Source organism: Podarcis vaucheri (genome assembly GCF_965113315.1).
Source record: "Podarcis vaucheri genome assembly, chromosome: 3".
Lineage (NCBI taxonomy): Eukaryota > Metazoa > Chordata > Lepidosauria > Squamata > Lacertidae > Podarcis > Podarcis vaucheri.
In genome coordinates this window covers 63,458,400-63,477,690 of record NC_138761.1, presented here as the reverse complement: position 1 = coordinate 63,477,690, position 19,291 = coordinate 63,458,400, and the positions used below count along the sequence as shown (strand labels likewise).

Genomic DNA, 19,291 nt, shown 5'->3' with positions numbered 1-19,291 from the left:
CCTCATGAGGAGCAGTTGAGGCAGATGGGTATGTTTAGCCTGGAAAAGAGGAAACTGAGAGGAGATATGGTAGCCATCTTCAAAAATCTCAAGGGAAGATGGAGCAAGCTTGTTTTCTCCTGCTCTGGAGAGTAGGACTAAACATCAGGAAGAACTTTCTGACAGTAAGAGCTGTTTGGCAGTGGAACGAACTTCCTCAGGAGATTGTGGACTCTCCTTCATTGGAGGTTTTTAAGAAGAAGTTGGATGGTCATCTACAATGCATGATCTAGTTGAGATCCCTGCATTCTAGGGCATTGTACTAGATGACCTTTGTGGTCCCTTCTGACTCTACAATTCTATGATTCTAACCACCGGTGAATAATTTCATTTACCAAATTGTTTAAAAGTGGATAATTAACTAAATTATTTTAATCCATTTCCAGCCTTGATTGCTTAATATGTGCCTGTCATTAGATTTGGTTGCAAGTAGGAGAACCTCTTACTGAATTTATTTACACTGCCCTCTGCTGGAAAATGCTCTGACTATTAAACACCCTTTTTGTGTTGTCTGTAAGCCAAGCCAATGTATATGTCACACAGCACTGGGCAGGTGTTTCTTCTGATGTGCTCATCCCACTCATACACGGCATGCACAGGTGAGGATTCACTGAGAGCAAAAGTGGCTGGAACTCTCCATGCTCACGTTGCCTCCTTGTCAATCAATCCACCGGTCCTATCATTTCACACCCAAAGATGCATGACTTATATTCAGAGCCAGAAACTAAGATACAGTAAGTGCAATCAGCTAAAGACAGGTAAGGCACAGGAAGGCCAGGGGGGCTTAATACCCATCTCCCAAGTTTTTCCTTTTACTGTTGAAGCAAGGCACACCCTATTCTGAATTTTTATATGAAAAGGGCAGATACACGAATGACAGCCTTGTTGTCATGTCTGATTTGGCTACATGATACTCCTTTTTCAAGTGAATCACAATGAGACCTTTGGGATGGACTCTGCTTGCAAAGCTCTCCCACACACCCTTCATGAATCAGTGTTATTAAATGGGTGTAACTTGTTCAGGTGAAGAAATCTGTCAATAATGTCAGTGAGTCAGCCCTTTGGCTGTTGGTTAAATGGTTACAGCCAGATGCAAGCCAGCATTGAATATGATGCTGCTCTTAACAAGTAGTCCAACCCTTAAGCAAAATTAGATCCACCCTTAGTAAGTGATTTTAAATCTCCCTTTGGCTTAAGACTTAGCAAACCTTTTCTGATAAGAACCGAAGTCATCCAAACTAAACTAAACTGCTTTCAGTTTTAGAAACAGACACCACAGTTATTGAACTGAACCACTTCAGACTGCAGTTGAGAGATCACCTGTCTGATCACTCTGTCGTGTAATAAATCAATAACACCATTGCAGGTAGAAAAGTAGCTAGGCTGGAACGCCTCCCCTTGGCATGCTATATTTCTGTGCACAGTGAAGTTATTTCTGCTTTAAGTGTTGTTGTTTAAACTGGGGAAAACAAGCAAGCAATTTTCCAGTTTCAGTTTCAAGTGGTACAATCCTTGGAAGGCTATACCTATGTCATTCCAATGTGAAGATATCTCGGAGAATAAACCCTGAAAGGCCTTTTGAAGAAGATGGTCCTTTTCCTTGCATTGTTGCTTAATCAAAATAAATCTTCTACTTACATTAAACTCGAAAATCACCAGAGCAGACCTGTTGAAATTACTGGACCTAACTTAGACATGTTCATCAATTTCAGTGGCCTTACTCTGAATAAAACTTAGCTGGACACTCCCTTCTCTTTTCACTGCTGCTTCAGTTTTGTTTCATTGTTAGGATTCTTTTTAATCCTGAACAATTAGGATTTTAATTGTAAGCCGTTTTACGTTCAGAAGCTGACAGCCTAATTTCCAGCTGCAGTTCTGTACACACTTATCTAGGATTAAGTCTCACTGAACTCAATGGGACTTACAGCTCAGTAGACACATGAATATGATTGTGCTGCATGATTCCTTTCCACTTTTAGCACAGCATACTAATGCCATCCTATCCATGTTCAAACATAACTCCAATTAAGTTCAGTAGGAACATAGGAAGCTGCTTCATACTGAACCAGACCATTGGTCCCGTCTAGCTCTGTATTTTTTCACACTCTCTGGCAATGACTCTCCAGGGTTTCAGGCAGGGAACGTTCTCAGCTGTACCTGGAGATGTCAGGGATTGAACCTGGGACTTTCTGCATGCAAGGCAGATGCTCTGCCACTGAGCTGTAGCCCATCCTCAACTCATACATGATTTTCAACCAAGTAGGTGTGTACACCACTGCTGCTCAAAACAAATTTTAGCAATTTGCCCTCAAAGGGAGCTCGAGGGTCATCTAGTCCAACCCCCTGTGATTGCGCAAATCTCAACTAAAGCATCCATGACAGATGGCCATCCCACCTCGGCTTATAAGGAAAGAGAGCCCCTAAATGTTGGAGGGAGTCTGTTCCGCTGTTGAACAGCTCTTACTGTCAGAAAGTTCTTCCGGATCTCACTTTGGAACAAATGCCAAACACATCTTTGCCACTAGAGGGCAGAAGATGCAATGTTAAGGAATTCTAGGAACAAAATCCAGCTATTGGCAATTCACACCTTGGTGGCTGTGGGCACCACAGTCTTTTTTCCGAAGCCATTATTTAAATTATTTTTCTATAGTAAACAACAACAACAACAATGTTCTGAAGTCACTTACTAGATCAGGAAGTTTATCCTTTCCCAGTATATGCTCACAGCTTCTCATAGAGGCCTTCCTTGCACTTTAAGTACCTGCCTTTAGCATATAAGCATAATAAACTCTTTTAAATATATCATATGTTTGAGAGGATGTATCTATTTCCCATGATAATCATTTTGTTAAACACAGTTCTAACACTGAAAAAAAAGGGGCATTATGTATTGAGAGTCACTTATCCAAATAACCTGGGTTAGAACTGTTTACACTGTTTGGGCAACCCGAAGTTTACCAGGCTGCCCTGGTACACAGACACTGGACAACAAGCAACAGCAGAAGCAGCCCACCAGGCAGGGCAGAGTTGCTGTGTCAGCTTTCTAGCAGGTGGGTCACTGTTGCTTACTGGGAAGGGAAGGGTGAGGAGGTGTGAAGCCAATCTAGTGTACCTGACGACGTCCTGGCACCGTGCCAGCCTTTGGGCTGTCTCTCCCTTCTACCTGCCAGCAAGTTAACGTTAACAACTCCACCCCACCTACTGATCCACTTCTCTGCAAAAGTGGAACAAAGAAAAAATCCTGCTGCAACACCATGATGGTCATGTATCCCTCTTTACAGACAACTGTCCTCTGTTCAAAAGGTGGCAGAGGACAGTCCTCTATTTGAAGGGCTGTTCTGTTCAAATTCAGTTTAAAGGTACAAAGAACTCACAGAATTGTAGAGTCATAGAGTTGGAAGGGACCACGAGGGTCATCTAGTCCAACCCCCTGCAATACAGAAATATTTTGCTCAGTGTGGGGCTTGAACCCACAACCCAGCTCATTAGAAGAGTGAGCAGGGGCCTTGCACTCAGCATCTTGACAGCAAACTGGGCACACTCACAAAGGTCACTTGGTCGCAGGTGCCCCGCTGTGGAGAGCTGTATTGCATTTCCATTTAAATTGTCATAACTATTTCTCCATTTGAATCGTTGCTGATAAAATTAGCATATGCAAATATAATGGAAATCTCTGTCCTTTTAAGTTATTTTGATGCTGCATTTTTTTGGGATGATGTGGAAGTGGTCACCTTATCCAACACATTGCCAAATTCCCTTAAGATTGTTTCATTACTTTCATATATGATGTGAATGGCAGACTAAAATATACATTGAAACCTCTAACTTACTGAAATGACTGTTTTTATGTTGGAGAAAGCTCCTAGAGCTATAAATGGCCTTTTAAGGTAACAAAATGCAAAAGCAAATTTATAATCAATGACCATATACAATGCTCTTATCTGAACATGTGAACCAAAACCATGTTTGACCAAAGGGACCCTTGTTGGGATGTGGGCCTTTGGCAGGTGCCCAGGAGCTCAATTTCCCACCAGCCCCAGCCAGCATGGCCAATAGACAAGGATTATGGGAGATGTAGTAGTACAACAAATGCCTAGAAGGCCACAGCTTCCTCATCTCTATATGAAGCATGAAAAGCCTAACCCCCACCTCCCCAAAAAAGAAAGCCATTCCTTAAAGAAACAAACCAGTCCTTTCATTTGCAGGACATACCTGGTCCGTGGTAGAGGCAGTGTTGGATTTGTATGTGTTTGCAGGGTTGTTTCGTCAAGTGGCAAAGGAGGAGGGGTGGGGAGAAAGGTTTTTTTCTTTTTTATTATTATTATTATTATTATTATTATGCATTTTGTATTTTTAATTATTATTTTTAATCAAATATATCAAGTGAAAGAGAGAGAGAGATAACCCTTTGGTTTCAAAACACTTTGTTTATTCAACAAAATACGTGACCCCAGACAACAATAACCAGCATTTTTATAAATAAAAAAAACACCCAGTGCTCAGCATCCCTAAGGCGGTACCATCTCCTAGCTGTAAAAGATATTTGTAAAGCCCTTATTCCGATATCTTTGACGATTTCGCTCCAGGCAGGAGCTACGCGTCTCCTTTACGCGGGACTGAGCTCACTCACTTGCCCCTACGCAGCTCGCATAGGGGTTTTGCAGCCCGGCGGATAAAGCTTCCTTTTCCTTTTCCGCAGGCCCGATTTCCCAGGAAAAGGAAAGGAAACACAGCCCTTGGCACTCGAAATCCGTTCTCGATGCAGCCCCGCCTCTCCCCCTCTTTTTCCTATCTCTTGCTCCCGTTTCCCCCACCGCCTGGCGAGGGAGTGGTGGCCTCTGTTGTTGTTGTTGTCCCAGCTTCCTCCGGGCGAATCTGATCCGCTCCGCCCCGCCTGATAGCCAGCACCGGCGACGGAGCCCCTCCTTCCCTCCCTCCGGTTGGCGTAGCCGAGCCCGCCCAGCCGAAGCCTCCGCCGCCACCGCAGGAACCTGCTGCTGGAGGCGGAGGCAGGATGACGTGTCGCCGCCGTGGAGCTTTGCATGATTCACCGGCAGCGGCAGGCGGAGGTGGGATGCTGCGCGCTGCTCGCCCCGCTTAGAGGGCGCTGAGCGAGGAGGACCCGCGCCGCCCTTTAGCTCTGCCTGCCGCCGGCGCCTTGGCTCTCCTCTCCCGCCCCCGTTGCTGCTGCCGATCGAGGATCCCCGGAGGATCCAAGAGGCAAGATGGAAGGAATCCTGAAGAAGCTGCAGAAGGAAGCCTCGGGGAACAAATACAAGGCGATCAAGGAGAGCTGCACCTGCGCCAGCGGTAAGGAAGTGGGCGAGAGAGAGAGGGACTCTCCTCTTCCCCGGCGCCCGAGGGCAGCCTTCCCTAGTTCCCAAGCATTGCTGGGTGGGCGCTTCGGATACCTGATCCGAGAGATATGACTCTGGTGCCTAATCCCGTTAGCAGAGAAGGCATCAAAGCACCGCGCCGGTTTGGTTGTGCTTGTGTTGTTGGTTGCACGGGAGGGGGTGGTGTGTGTGTTTGCTTTCGGATGACCGGGATGGTTCTAATCCTGCATCCATCCCACTGGCCTTCGATCTGTTGGCCTTCAGACGGAGATCCCTGCAGGGCAACTGAGCCCAACTGTTTGCCAGAGCTGCTTCTAGGATGTGGTGGGGTTCTTTGGCAGCTTCCCCCCACCCCAGTACATCTTTTATGCTATAGACTATTCTAGTTGTGTGATTTCAGCGGATCTTCCAAACCTATTGCAATAAATCTCCTTTGCTTTAACGGCGCTTGTCAGTCGGCACATCAAAACACCAGCTTTCAATTCCTGGCCGGGTTTTTTTAATCCTCCGCCCCAACTAAGCAGTGTTTAAAACAAACAAACCCTAAAACCACACAAAAATGGGCTCTGGAATTGACTTCGGGTTGTGCTCTTTTATTGCAGAATGCTGAACTGAGCCAGGTTAGCTGTTTGCAAAATGGGCATAACCCTAGGTAATAGCTTTTTTTGTATTTTAAGGAAGTGTAATGACATAATGAGGGCAGCTAAATGAAGATTCAGATCTGCTGGGTAGAAAGACTTAATTGCTTCTCTCCCCTGACTGCCTAACCAGTTGCCATTTTTCAAACCAACCAACCAGATTTATTTCATCCACTTCACCAGGTTCTGTAGAAGGAGCCACATCCAGTGTTATGCTATGAGTTAAAAGGAAATTTTAGTTCCTGCTCACCTTTTTATTAGCAGCAGGTGCTTTCTTCAAATATGAATTGGCAGTCTAATGCCATTTAATTGCCCTGTGGCTATTTTCCTGTGTATTATGGGTTGATCTGGTTAATATTTTCACAGTGAATTTTTGGTAATATTCCTTTTTTATATATTCCTCTCCATCTATGTATTCAGTATGATTTACACATGGGTTATTCTAAAATAATGTCCTTCCACAAATTTGTACCAAAGACAGTGGTGGTGGTGGTGTTTTTATGTTCTGGAGTTAGCAGAAGAGAAAACAGCTTTAGTGGGCTATACGTTTGTGACTGAAGGGCATGGCCTTTTAGCTGGGGGCAAGAGAAGCTAGGGAAACTTCTTATTTTCACCAGGAATGTATAATGCCTGCTGAAGTCAATGGGAATTTTTAAAATGCTCAACTTTGGCTAGTTCATGCCATAAGCAGTTGTGATGTTGTACTGCTTCAGGTGTTGGCTGTCTTAATTTAACATGCTTGCTTAGTGAATGAGTGCACATACTTAAGAAGCTAGGCAAAGGTGCACTTCAGGCAGGTGAGCAGGAGACTCTTACCTTTAATGTAAGGGACACATGTACTGGGAAGAAATGGTGCCCCTGCATTGTAATGGTGCCCATAAAATGTGTTGCTTAGGAAAAAGTGTTTTCTCACATCTCTCCAGTGGAGTGGCAGTGAAGCAGCTCACCTGTGGGCAAACCGGCAGGTGTTTAAATGTATCTGTAAAAAACAACAACAACCCTTTAAGCAGATTTTTAATTATTGTTTAAAATGCATGGTTTATGTTAAATTTGTTGGATCTTGTGCATGATTTGTATGGATAGTTGTCTGCTATTCAAGATGGTTTGAAAAGGAAGAAATACAGTTTTGGAAGAGTGGGATAGATATGATAAGTAATAATGCAATAAGAAAGCTTAACTAAAGGAGAAAACTATAATGATGAGCACAGAAGCATCACAAATAAGGTGCAGTAGTTTCCATGTCCTTGTGTGTGGGCCACAAGCTGAGTTGTTTGTTGAAAATTATACTTTTAAATAAGGCCTTATCTGCACTGAAATTTTGTGATCTGAATTGCAACTAATTGCACATATCGACTAATGCCTCCAAGAGCAATATGTACGTCTGCATAAAAAATACAATCATGCTTGTGAATATTCACAGGCACTTCATAGACTAGGAGTTGGAAGCTTCATTGCCAAGACAACTGCCTCAAACTTCCTTTGCACATTACATTGTTAATTTGCGCTTGTAACAAAATCTAGTAAAGGAAGCAATTTTTAGATGCATTGAACTTAGGTTGTATCAGTGACAGCCAGCACCTTGAATAGTGTTCATGAGGTTATAAGAAGCCAGGGTAGAGAGCACCATGCTGGCAGCGAGCCCCCACCTCTTTAAAGAGAAAGCTTTGCAAAATGCAACAGTCTGCCTGAGGCTCCTAAACAGTCCTCAAGGCCAGCCCCATGTACTTAAACTGGGTCGTCCCCACCTTGTGCTTGCTAAGTATTGTTTCCTTCCCATGCTGCCACATTTTCCCTAGAAAAAGCAAGTTATAATAATTTAAAAGAAAATTTGTGTATAAAAGACATACCATATGTGCTGATCTGCTTTCACACTTATTCTGCCAGTTTCAGTGGGAAACAAGCAATCGGCTTTGGGCCACGAGAAGCGTACCAAGGCAGTGGAAAGAAAATAGAGTAATTCAAAAGGACATGTGAGCTAAGCCTGCACATAGTAACTCGGTGATATTGAGTGTGCCGTTCTACTTGCAAAATGGCTTTGATGCCACAGAGACACCTGCTAATCCTGATGTGGGAAATCTTTGGCCCGCCAGATATTGCTGAAATACCACTCCTATTATCCCTGTCCACTGGCCATGTTTGCTGGAGAGTTGTAGTTCAGCAACAGCTGGGAGGCCCAAGGTTCCCCACACCTGCATGCAAAGAAAGGGAGCGGATTTCCTCCACCTTCCCCTTTCCTTTGAAGCCTGCTGCACCACCTTCTTGCCCTTCTGTATAGTCTCACAGTCCTCTGGAACTGAATTTTGAGGCTGCAATGGGGAGAGAGAAATTGCTGGAAATTGTTTTCCCGATCCCTTCCATTAGTGGATTCCTCCGCTGCATTAAAAGCCATCCTGCAAGTGGAACAGTAACACTGGATTTCATCCTGTAAAGCAGGGTTGAGGAATCTGCAGCCCTCCAGGTGTTCATGGGCTCCAGAACCCATCATCCCTGAGCGCTGGTCATGGTGACTGGGGCAGATGAGAGTTGGAGCTCAATAACCCCAGGAGAGCAACAAGTTCCCTATCTCTGATTTAAACAGCGGAGACATGTAGGCAAATGCCTTTCGGTATGGATACTATGGGTTAGCTACAAGCTACACCAATACAGCTCAGTGCAAAACCTTTGTAAATATGTATACAAATGAATCAACAATATGTATATCCGCTTTAGGTTTTTTATTATTATTATTATTATTATTAGTAGTAGTAGTAGTAGTAGTAGTAGTATTTTATCATTTATACTCTGCCCATCTGGGTGGGTTTCTCCAGCCACTCTGGGTGGCTTACAGCAAATATCAAAACTTAATAAAACACCAGACATTAAAAGCTTATGTCAGATGCTACATTTTTTTCTTAACTGTTTGAGGTTCATTCAATGGTTTCCCACCCCAACTATATACTTTCAAATACATCTATCTATGCCACAGTGCTCCATGTCATGCCCTGCCATCCTGCTTTATTTAATCTGCAATAACTAACATCTCCCAGTTTTAAACTCACAAGCACTAAAGCAGAATTGCTACGTTGCTTTTAAGCATGCAGTGAAAAGGGATAGACAAGACCATGACAGGGTGTTTGAAGGCTATTTGGCTCAGGGTCATAAGTAGATATTTTTGTAGCCTTATCAAATTGCATATGCTCCACTTAAATTTTAGCAAATAAATAAATACAGTTGGATTTCTGCAATACTGTGCTTCTTAAATGTGCATAATGCCTAGGAAAATGCCTTACATTGAGTCAGTCTGTTGGTCCATCTAACACTGTATTGTCTATGCTGACTGACAGTGACACTCCAGGTTTTCCAGGCAAGCATCTTTTCCAGCCCTGCCTGAAGATGCCAAAGAACAAGAGTCCCTCTGCATACAGAACATGTGCCCTGTCACTGAACTTTACCATTCCAATAGTTTCTGCCTAACACATGAGCTTTAAGATGGTTTGAAAATTCTGTCATTCCAAATAACATGGAGGCAGGAAGGCATTTATCTCCTAGACCAGGGGTCTCCAGTGTGGCATCTAAGAGCAAAATGGTGCCCCTTGAGGTCTTTCTCTGGCACCCACAAAGCCTCTGAGCTCCACCACTCACCGCCTGCTTGGTCATAAGGTGGTGGTGGGTGGTTACCTTTTTCTCCCTTGTAAAGTACAGGCAACCCTCCATTTATGCGGTCATTGTGCCCTTGAGTGAAAGCGCATGAAGTGGGAAAAGCCTGCAAAGGCCCCATTCCACCCCTGTCCCCATTTCGCTCTTTTAGTGATGTTTCAGTGACATCTTTATCAAGTTTCCAGGTCACTTCCAGGTCTGGTGCTGTGTGCATGTGAGCAATCATACACCTGTCTTGTGATGAAGAGTGGTACATCAATCTAACAGAATAAAAGAAAAATAAATATCTGTCACATCTTAAACAGGAGTTGCCTGTGCATGGAGCTGAAGGAGGAAGTTAAAAGCCCACCATTCTTTCTCACTTCCTCCTTTAGTTCTATGTGCTTCTCAAGGCTCAGATTAATTCTGTCAAATCCTACTTTTACTCAGATCATTTGGGGGGAAACGAAGTATTTGTGTGCATACTGTCTCTCTCCATGAGGAGCAGAACTGAGGGAGAAAAATGACCAGAAAGGTGGCAACCACAACTCTCACTCAAAAATATGAATGTGCTCACAAGCACAAGAAAAGTGCTCACAAGCACAAGAATGTGCTTACAAGCACAAGAAAAGGTTGGCAACCCCTGTCCTAGACCTTGCCAAGCATTAAGCAGGTTTGTTCCCTTCATGGTCAGAAGTACAAGCTGCTTGTCTCTTGTCTTTCTCAAGAGAAACTTAAAAAAAAGTTGCTTCCTGGGCAGCTTGACCTGGCTGGTTATGTTCATAGAATCACAGAATCATAGAATCATAGAGTTGGAAGAGACCACAAGGGCCATCGAGTCCAACCCCCTGCCAAGGGTTCCTTCTACAACAATTAGTGAGCTGCATGTGAATGCTGTTTGACCATTGCATCTGTAACAATTATGTCTACACATAGTCACAACTAGATCAGCCAGTTTAAAAATTCGTACAAGAAGCAGAGCATGCAGGCAATTTATGTTGAAGTATACCAGTGCTATCAGCCCCCACATACCTCCCAAATGCCCTGGAAAAAATGAACATGTATTTTCATGCAAGATCTCAGTGGCTATTTTGGGTGCTGCACTCTTGCCCTGAAAAAAGTGCTTTCTTCAGGGCCGCAACCCAAAATCTCAGCCAACACCCAAAATTGCATGTTTTGGGGCATCGCACAAGATCTTGCCCTGAAAAAACACTTCCTGGAAGACACATGTCCCAGGTTAGGGCTTGAAAAAGTTGGACAGTATGCCTTCATTGTCCTCTATAATGATTCTTCTCCCTTCTCTATACAGAAATGTTAGAATCCCCAGAGGCTGCTACGAAGATCCCTCCATATCAGCTAAGGTAGGAAATGTATACTGCCTTGGTTATAGATGTCAACAAAGATACATGAAGCGGCTGCAGAGCTTGTGACTTGCTTTTTGTTGAAACCAGAGTAAAAACGCTATGATAGAAAACCTGCAGCATGCTGTAAGCAAGCCATACTAGGGGTGTCATCTATCATTTTCTATTTATCACTTACAAGTTATTTTTACAGATTTGTAGTGTTCAGAAAATGGTCCAGTTCCAAGAAAGCAATGTTGTCCATTTTGTTTGAAAATATGATTGTACAGGCAGTTGTCTATCAGGGTTCAATTTCTACCAGAACTATCAGCAACAAGACCTTTTCATCTTACTAAAGATACAGCTCATGCAGCTGAATGGTATTAATGCTGATAAACTTAGAGGCACTGCCAGAATTAAGGGCTCCCAGGACCAGGTGCTTTCCAAAAACACCCACCCCCAACATCAATTTTACTTTAAATACAAGGGGGATGAAAGTTGTTTTAAAAGAAGAGTCTTGAATGCCTCCCCTCCCCCTTCCTCCCTTTCCTTTTTGCACTGAGACATAGGCTCAGCTAATGTTGGCTATCTCCTCTTCTTGAAGTCAAACATGAACTGTTTCGTCTCTTGCATCTACTGGTGATGTCCAATTGAAACTGTTTCCTCTCCTCTAATATTCTACCTGGGTGCTACCAGCAGAGAAAAATGCCCAATTCTAATTGGATGCCAGCAGCAGAGAGAACTGTTCTCCTCTTTTCCAAGTCTGCTGGCCAATCAAAATAGTAGGAGGGCCTAAGGAGACATGGAGAAGAGTTAGAGAAGCTTAGACTATTCCGCCATTCCAATTTGGCCTGGAGCTCTGCCCCAGCAGGTCTCACAGACACCATGTTGGGGACCCCCATCAAAACATATCTTTCACTTGGCTTTGCTATCTATAATAATCCATCTTTCTACTGAATACCATTGGTGAGGTAACTTAGGTTAAGATTAAGTAATGATAGACTCGGATTCTCTTTAGGATTTTGCAAAACTCTTTCATAGGTTTTTGGCTCCTTTTTCCATTCTGATTATTTTCTGCCATGGGTTCAGTTCATTTTCTTCAGTCAACAGAGGAGGGAAATTCATCTGCAGTTACACTGCTTTTTACTAGTGAAATCTTGCCAAATAGTGATACACTCAGTTTGGATCATTAGTCTGTCTAAATTTTGCTGCCTAAAAAGCTTTCTGTGTTCATTTAAAACTTGTACCTCTAGACATGAACTGATTGCTTTCTAATGTTCAGTAAATGTTATTTCATCAAAAGATATTGCCTGAAAATATCCAGCGATCAAATAAAAATATGAATAATAGTTTCTGAAAGCATGTTTTGCCTTATGAAAGGAAACTACAAGACTTCTAGCTGACTGTTTTTCTGGCTTCTCTTTCTCCTTATCACTTAAGCTTGTTTTATACTATTAGTGTTTGTTTTTTTATAATGGTTCATAGTTCAGCAAACTGTTATGAAATTGTCATTTTCTTTTGGATAATACAATAAACCTATTGATGAAAGTAGAACTGAACGGAAGGAAATTTTATCCTATCCTTTGGGAGAAGTTTCATCACTACTTGATATTGCACAATGGAACTCTGGCAAACCCTGTAAAACCAGATTTTCTTAAATCTAGAACTAAGAATTGTCTTACTGAAAGTTGTCCATAAATGGTGTCATAGCGGGTAGTTCTGTTGAATTCTACAACTAAGTCATCTCTGTTTAGGAAGTTTTGAGCCCAGAGTGTAGCTTAATAACCTTCAGTACATGAGTAGTGTTGATTTCATCACTTCTTCCTTCTCCCATCTGATTTATTTTCCATCAGCTTTGTCTGGGAGTCTAAAGTAAGCAGGAAAAACTGATTTACTCCTCAGACCACCTCTCATTCACAGAGGGTTAGCTTGATAATTGCTATTGATGCCAGTGGGTTTGCTGGCCATCTGGCATTTGTTCCATTGCACATATGAAGCAGATAACATTGTGAGGTCTTGTGTCACTGCATCTGGCTTAAGACCAAAGTTTTGTATTACTTTTGTTGCGGATTATTGAGTTTGCTGACATGGTTCATTGTTGCCTCAGGGGAAAAAATGAATGTATATTGTATAAACTCTTTCACAATCAAGCACTGCATATGGTCCAGCAGCATTGGCAGATAGTAAAGGTGTGCCTTGTTTATTCTCCCTGATGTTAACGATTCTTTGCCATCCTGCACTACTTGGTGACACCATCTAGAAGTTGCTGTGTGCTGACAAGCCGTTACTGCATGGTGTTAAAGGGAATGATTAAACTGGGGTAGAACAACTGAGCCAAGTGAAGGACAGAGAATAGCATTGTACTACAGAGTTGGTTATTAGTCTGTGTTTATAAACTAACTGTATCCAACCAGTGGAAGACTTTGGGCTCTCAAATTTCAGTGGTGCTAAAATTCGGCACCCCCTGCCTCTAGAGCACTCTGTTCTACAGCATTGTTTTGACACCCCTAGCAGCACAGCGCCCAGTGCAACTGCAATGGTTGCCCTGCCCTAAAACCTCCTCTGATCCAACCCCAGTTTGCAGGCGAGATCCTTTCTGATTGGCTTATTTCCCTGCCACATTAAACAAGGCGCATTTGCTTTTTGGGTTCTAGTGAATGGAATTCTGTCCATTTTGAATACTGTTGGAATCAGCTGCATGAAATAAAATTCTTTACTTTTCCAAGACACTGGATTTCCCCACTAATGTTACTAGAATGTGTAGAAACCAAGAAAGTTTGAGTGCATCTTGTGTTGGAATCAGTAATGGATGGCCGGGCCAGGCATTGGTGCTTACCTGACCTCTGGCTGGCCACAACACTGCTCTAGCAGAAGGCAGAGGGGGAGGCAGTGGTATGGTCAGTGTGGTTCAAGTGCATTGGTGGAACTAATTTGGTGCCCTCACCAGTTGGTTAACACCTTGCTTCCTCCTTTGTCCTCCCCTTCTACTTCCCAGTAACACAGCCAACTGGTCAGGTAAGCACTGCCACCCCACCCCACCATCCGCTTCTGGTTGGAGCTAGTAAGAATATAACAATGAAACCCTAATAAATAAAGCAGTGAAGAGTGACCTGCTTTTCTGAGCACATAGATCCACCTGAGGCATGCTCCTTTTTCATTAGTTTCTTCCATGTGATGAAAGAACATGAAGGACTGATTAGTAAACCACCTGACTTTTACAAATGGTGCTGTGGTTTAAACCACTGTGCCGCTTGGACTTGCCGATCGGAAGGTTGACGGTTCGAATCCGTGTGACGGAGTGAGTTCCCGTTGCTCAGTCCCTGCTCCTGCCAGCCTAGCAGTTCAAAAGCACACAGTGCAAGTAGATAAATAGGTACCGCTCCAATGGGAAGGTAAACAGCATTTCCATGTGCTGCTCTGGCTTCGCCAGAAGTGGCTTAGTCATACTGGCCACATGACCCGGAAAAGCTGTCTGTGGAAGCAGACAGAAGTCGGCTCCCTTGGCCTGTAAAGCGAGATGAGCGCCACAACCCCAGAGTCGTTTGTGACTGGACTTAACTGTCAGGGGTCCCTTTACCTTGCATGCATAGCTCTTGATGATGTGGAGTGCTTATATACATATGCTCCTTTTTCCTGCCCTAAATCACATCCCAAGCTGTTGTAGTACCTTCAGTAGGAAATCATTGTTTGGGGGGAGGAGTGAAATGGTAAAACGTAATGTGGGAAATGGGGCTGTTCTGCCACATGTCATTGTCCCAGTCCAGATTGAGTTTCTCTGCAGCTTTTTATCAAGAATGTAAAATGGCAGGTTCTGCTTAGGTTATTGTTAATGAAATGTGTAGTTTGGCCCTGAGAATGCCTGTGGATGTCCAGGAAAAGAGCCTGAAAGAGCCAAAAGGAACTCCAGTAATTGCTGGATGCCCTAAATTGTCAGTAGCACATTTGGCCAAGCAAGCATGGAAGGAGAATTGTGAATGAAGCCCCAGCACTGATCTATAATAATGAAGTGAAATGTATCCATTTAAGAAAAGGGAAAGATAAAAAAGAGGTAAGTCAGGTTTCTTACACGCTTATAACACATCCCTAAAACTGTTGTCTATGATGAAGCCCTGTTATACAACTGCATCATCAAAAAGAGACTTGCACCTAAAACAAATTATATCAGGCTGCACCACTGACCCAAAAGAGATGGTTCCTGACTTTGTCAATCTACTGTGGACAGAAGTAGAAGAGAAAGTGACAGGCTGACACTAGTTGTCAGTTCCAGCTGCCAGGCAGTGCCCAACATTAGAGGGGCCCGTCACGTGTGCATGACATCACACGTGCAGTGCCACCCCCCAACCCAGTTAGGCCTACTTGGCCCACCCACCCACGCACCACAAGCAGCCTTACATATGTGAAAAGGATGTGAGGGGTGAAGATGCTTCACGCTTCGTGTCGCTGGCAGAGATTGCCAGTGCACCTTCCAGGAGGGTTCTCTGGCACGCGGTGAAGAGACTTCGCTGTGCCGCGTCCCCAGGGATCTTCAGAAGGACACGGCAGGGCCAAGCATCTTCATCCTGGTGCATCCTTTTGAGGATCGCCAGACTGGCCTCCTCCTTGAAAATATTGGGGTCCCTGGCCCTCTGTAGATGGCGCCTCTGCTGACAGGTAAAACCACTCAAACCTGTCATGAAGAATCTCCAGCCCATTGTGGACAAGGATATTTCCTTTTCACATTGGGGGCTGGCCTGTGTTTGCTTACAGGCAGCCCCATCTGCTCACCAAGAACAGCAGGTAATGCAACAGAGGTACAGATTTGGGGATCAGACCTGCGGCAGACCCAGGTGCCAACCATGTCTCTGTATCATACACAACGTGAGGAGTTCATTCACCTTTTCATCTACTGGAGCGGCATATCTGCCAAGAATGGCCTTCTGTGTTCTATGTAGGACAAAGAGATAGGCCTCTATGTAAAGGACACTTCGCAATTGGCTATAAAGTAGCCGTATTTTAACAAAGGAGCTTCAAAGGGATGTGAAGCAGTGGAATTTCAATACCGCAAATGGTGCAAGTGCTCTAACTTGCAGATTTAATCAGTACAATGGGTTTTTATCACACTGTGTGTGTTAATGTCAGAATGCCTGTGCTACCAACTACTGTATTTTTATGAAAGACCACTGGTGATGATGCAATTATCACTGTCTGTATTTGTCTGCATTTTGTTTCCTTCTGACATCATTGTTTATAGTTCCCCCATCATCACCATTAATGTACATACCTATATTCCTGAAGTTCAGAAACCACTTCACACATCTGACAGTAAATCTGTTTGCCTTTAAAATGCCACAAAAATGTTTGTTCTTTGTACTCCTAAACCCTTTGAGAATCACTGGGCAACAATTTTTTGCTTTTTGAATGTTGTCTAGATTTCTACAACTGATTTAGGGTATTTTTGCACTGCGGAATCAGGAAATGGCATCCGTTTCTGTCCATCAGGTCAGGTTTTTGTGCTATGTTGATTTGGAAAAAAAATCAGATCTTGTGACAAAATCGATTACATTTTTGTGGCATTATCAGCTGATTTTTGTCAATACATATCATCCTAAATATGTTTTTAAGAGAAAAAAATGTTTTTCCAACAACATATATTGATTACCTGATAGAAACATTGATTACTGTAAACTGAATGGTGGGCATTGATAAAGGTAAGTACACGTAAATTGCATGTTGCTTCACCATTTTTCAAACTTCAGGGCTTGAACTTCCGTTTCTTGGAACTCCTGGAATGCTCAGTGGCAGGGAGGTCTCTCTTCAGAGTCCAATAGTAGTCAGCCATCATGACTGCGTCCCAGCGACCCTGATACCCGGTCTCCACCTCTTTCATGTCCTGATGGAATCTCTCCCCCTGCTGATCACTCATTGAACCCAGGTTCTCAGGAAACCGGTTCATATGTGAAAATAGGTAGTGCATCTTGACACTCATGTTGCAGCCCAGGTTTCTGAAAGCAGTCAGCATGTTGTTGACAAGTTCTGCGTAGTTTCTGGCCTTATTGTTGCCAAGAAAGTTATTCACTACCAGAACAAATGCCTTCCATGCTTCCAGTTCCACTTCATTCATTGAGTTTCCGAACTCTGGATCTCTGATGAGCTGACGGATCTGAGGACCGTCAAAGATGCCAGTTTTCAACTTCTCCATGGTCAATCCTGGAAAAGTCTGGCACAAGTAAGTGAAGCAGTCACCATCCTTGTCCAGAGCCTTGGTGAACTGCTTGATTAAGCCAAGCTTGATGTGCAGCAGTGGGAAGAGTATTCTGTCTCTGTCCACCAGAGGGTCATTGATGACGTTCCTTTTTTTGCAAGGCACCAATTCCTCCTGCACAGGCCAGTCCTTCTTTGTGTAATGCTGAACATGGTCCCTACTATCCCACATGCACAGAAAACATGGGTACTTGGTGAAGCCAGACTGTTGTCCCAACAAAAAGTTCACCATCTTCAGGTCCACACAAATAAACCACTTATGCTGATCATAACCAATTTTCTCCAGCACATGCTTCACCGCTTCATAGTTCTCCTTCAGTGTAGTCGAGTGAGCCAGGGGTATAGAGGCAAACTGGTTGCCGTTGTGTAGCAGAACACATTTCAGTGATCGCTTGCTGCTGTCATGAACAGTCTCCAATCTTTGGGTTCGTACTATGGCATTCAAAGCTTTAGCAGAAGCTGCGCAATATCTGCACAGTACACCAAGTCCTCCTTTTCCGAGAAAAAACAGAGGTACTCTTGATGCCTGTTGCGGAAGAAGCTGCTGTGAGCACTGTCAGAGAGGAGGTTTTTTTTCCTTCAATCTGGATGCCAACAGTTCGGCAGAGTCCTTTGACAAGCTGAGGTCGTGAACTAGATCATTCAACTCCTTTTGGGAAAATGGATGTGGAGCACTTCTTCTTCTTCATGTCCTTCAACAACTGATCCCTTTTCAACATAATCACCCAGAACTATCGGACCTGAATACTACTTGTCATTAAAATAATCATTTTCAATCAAAACAATTATTCAACATGGCATTTTACCCCCACCAACTTCTTCTAAAATGCTCCACACAAGCGTACATGTGAACAAAAACGTAAAAAAACGACATGTGGCCATAGCTTAAAAACTTGACCTGATTGAGCAAAACCAATGTGATTTTTGGATTCAGCGCATCAGATTTGTCCTAAATCAACTGAAAAAATGCAGACAACAAATTTGTTGTTGACCAGTGTTATGTTTCAAGGCCACTTCGTCTTTCTAGCATATCCCACAACATAGCATTGTTGCTATTTTTATCCCCCCCCCCTTGTTCATCTGTTCTTGAGAAAGAACACTGTGTTTTTAACACCCATTCTTCTTGACAATGCTATGTGGATTCTGTGTTTATCTAAATGATTCCGTTGAAGAATGAAATAAAGATGGATACAATTAGTTCAACTGTAAGTGAGCAATGGTCCTTCTAAGGGAGCTATTTCCCTTAGCCTATAATAAGAATGATTTTACTTGCTTTGGGCTATGATACTTATAACTGCCTATAGTTTATTCATGTTTGCTGTCAACACAAAAGCAGTTATGCCTGTCATAGCAGCTCTGATGTAATCCCACCCTAAGGAAAAAAGTCATGATTCCCCCTACCATCGTCCTTGAGTTTTTATCTATTCTAGGTTGCTAGTAGCAACACCTGAGCAACATTTGCTGTTAGGTCTAAATATAGCCTATTAAATTCGAGGTGGAAATGATAGCAAGCTAATCACAAATATGTTTTCATGGCAAGCCCCAGGTGGTTAATATGGCATATATAAACTCCCAGGATTTGATACCACAACAAAAAATATTTTTTAAAAATTATATCAATAAGCAATTTTTGAAGGGCTTGCCGGGTGTTGACTGATACACAATTCTTAGCCAGGCCCAAATCTTGACTGCTTGCCTTACACCTCAGTGAGAAAGCAAAGGATGAACTGTGCTGTGTGGCATTTATTTGAACATAATATCTCCCTGACTACCCAAATTTTCCATTATTTCTGGAGACAAACGACAGCTGTGTCCAGGTACACACAGCACAGCCTAATTAATTTGCTGGCTTCTCCCTGAAGTAAGAGATAAGGAAGCGTGAATTCCCATGACACACATCACACACCAGGTTGTGAATGCTTTCCAGAAAAAGACTATTTATTTTCTATATAGCTTTTTAAAAATAGCTCTAGAACTTCCACAGCAACATCTGTGTTACTTCTGAATAATTCAAAGAGGTATGTTGGTCAAAACCTGAATATATCTGACCAGGTTTCAACAAACCTCCTTGCTTCGGCAAAGG

General features: G+C 43.2%; 1 protein-coding gene across 2 annotated transcripts in view; it reads left to right on the top strand.

Annotated features, from left to right (window-relative positions):
* Positions 1 to 4,457: 4,457 nt before the first annotated feature.
* Positions 4,458 to 19,291, top strand: part of ARFGEF3 (ARFGEF family member 3) — a 72,330-nt gene continuing 57,496 nt past the window's right edge. For both annotated transcript variants that reach the window (XM_082215870.1, XM_082215869.1), the window contains exons 1-2: positions 4,458 to 5,349; positions 10,938 to 10,989. In XM_082215870.1, the coding sequence (XP_082071996.1) occupies positions 5,265 to 5,349; positions 10,938 to 10,989 (137 nt within the window). In that variant the 5' untranslated portion in view covers positions 4,458 to 5,264. The remainder of the gene's footprint in view (positions 5,350 to 10,937; positions 10,990 to 19,291) is intronic.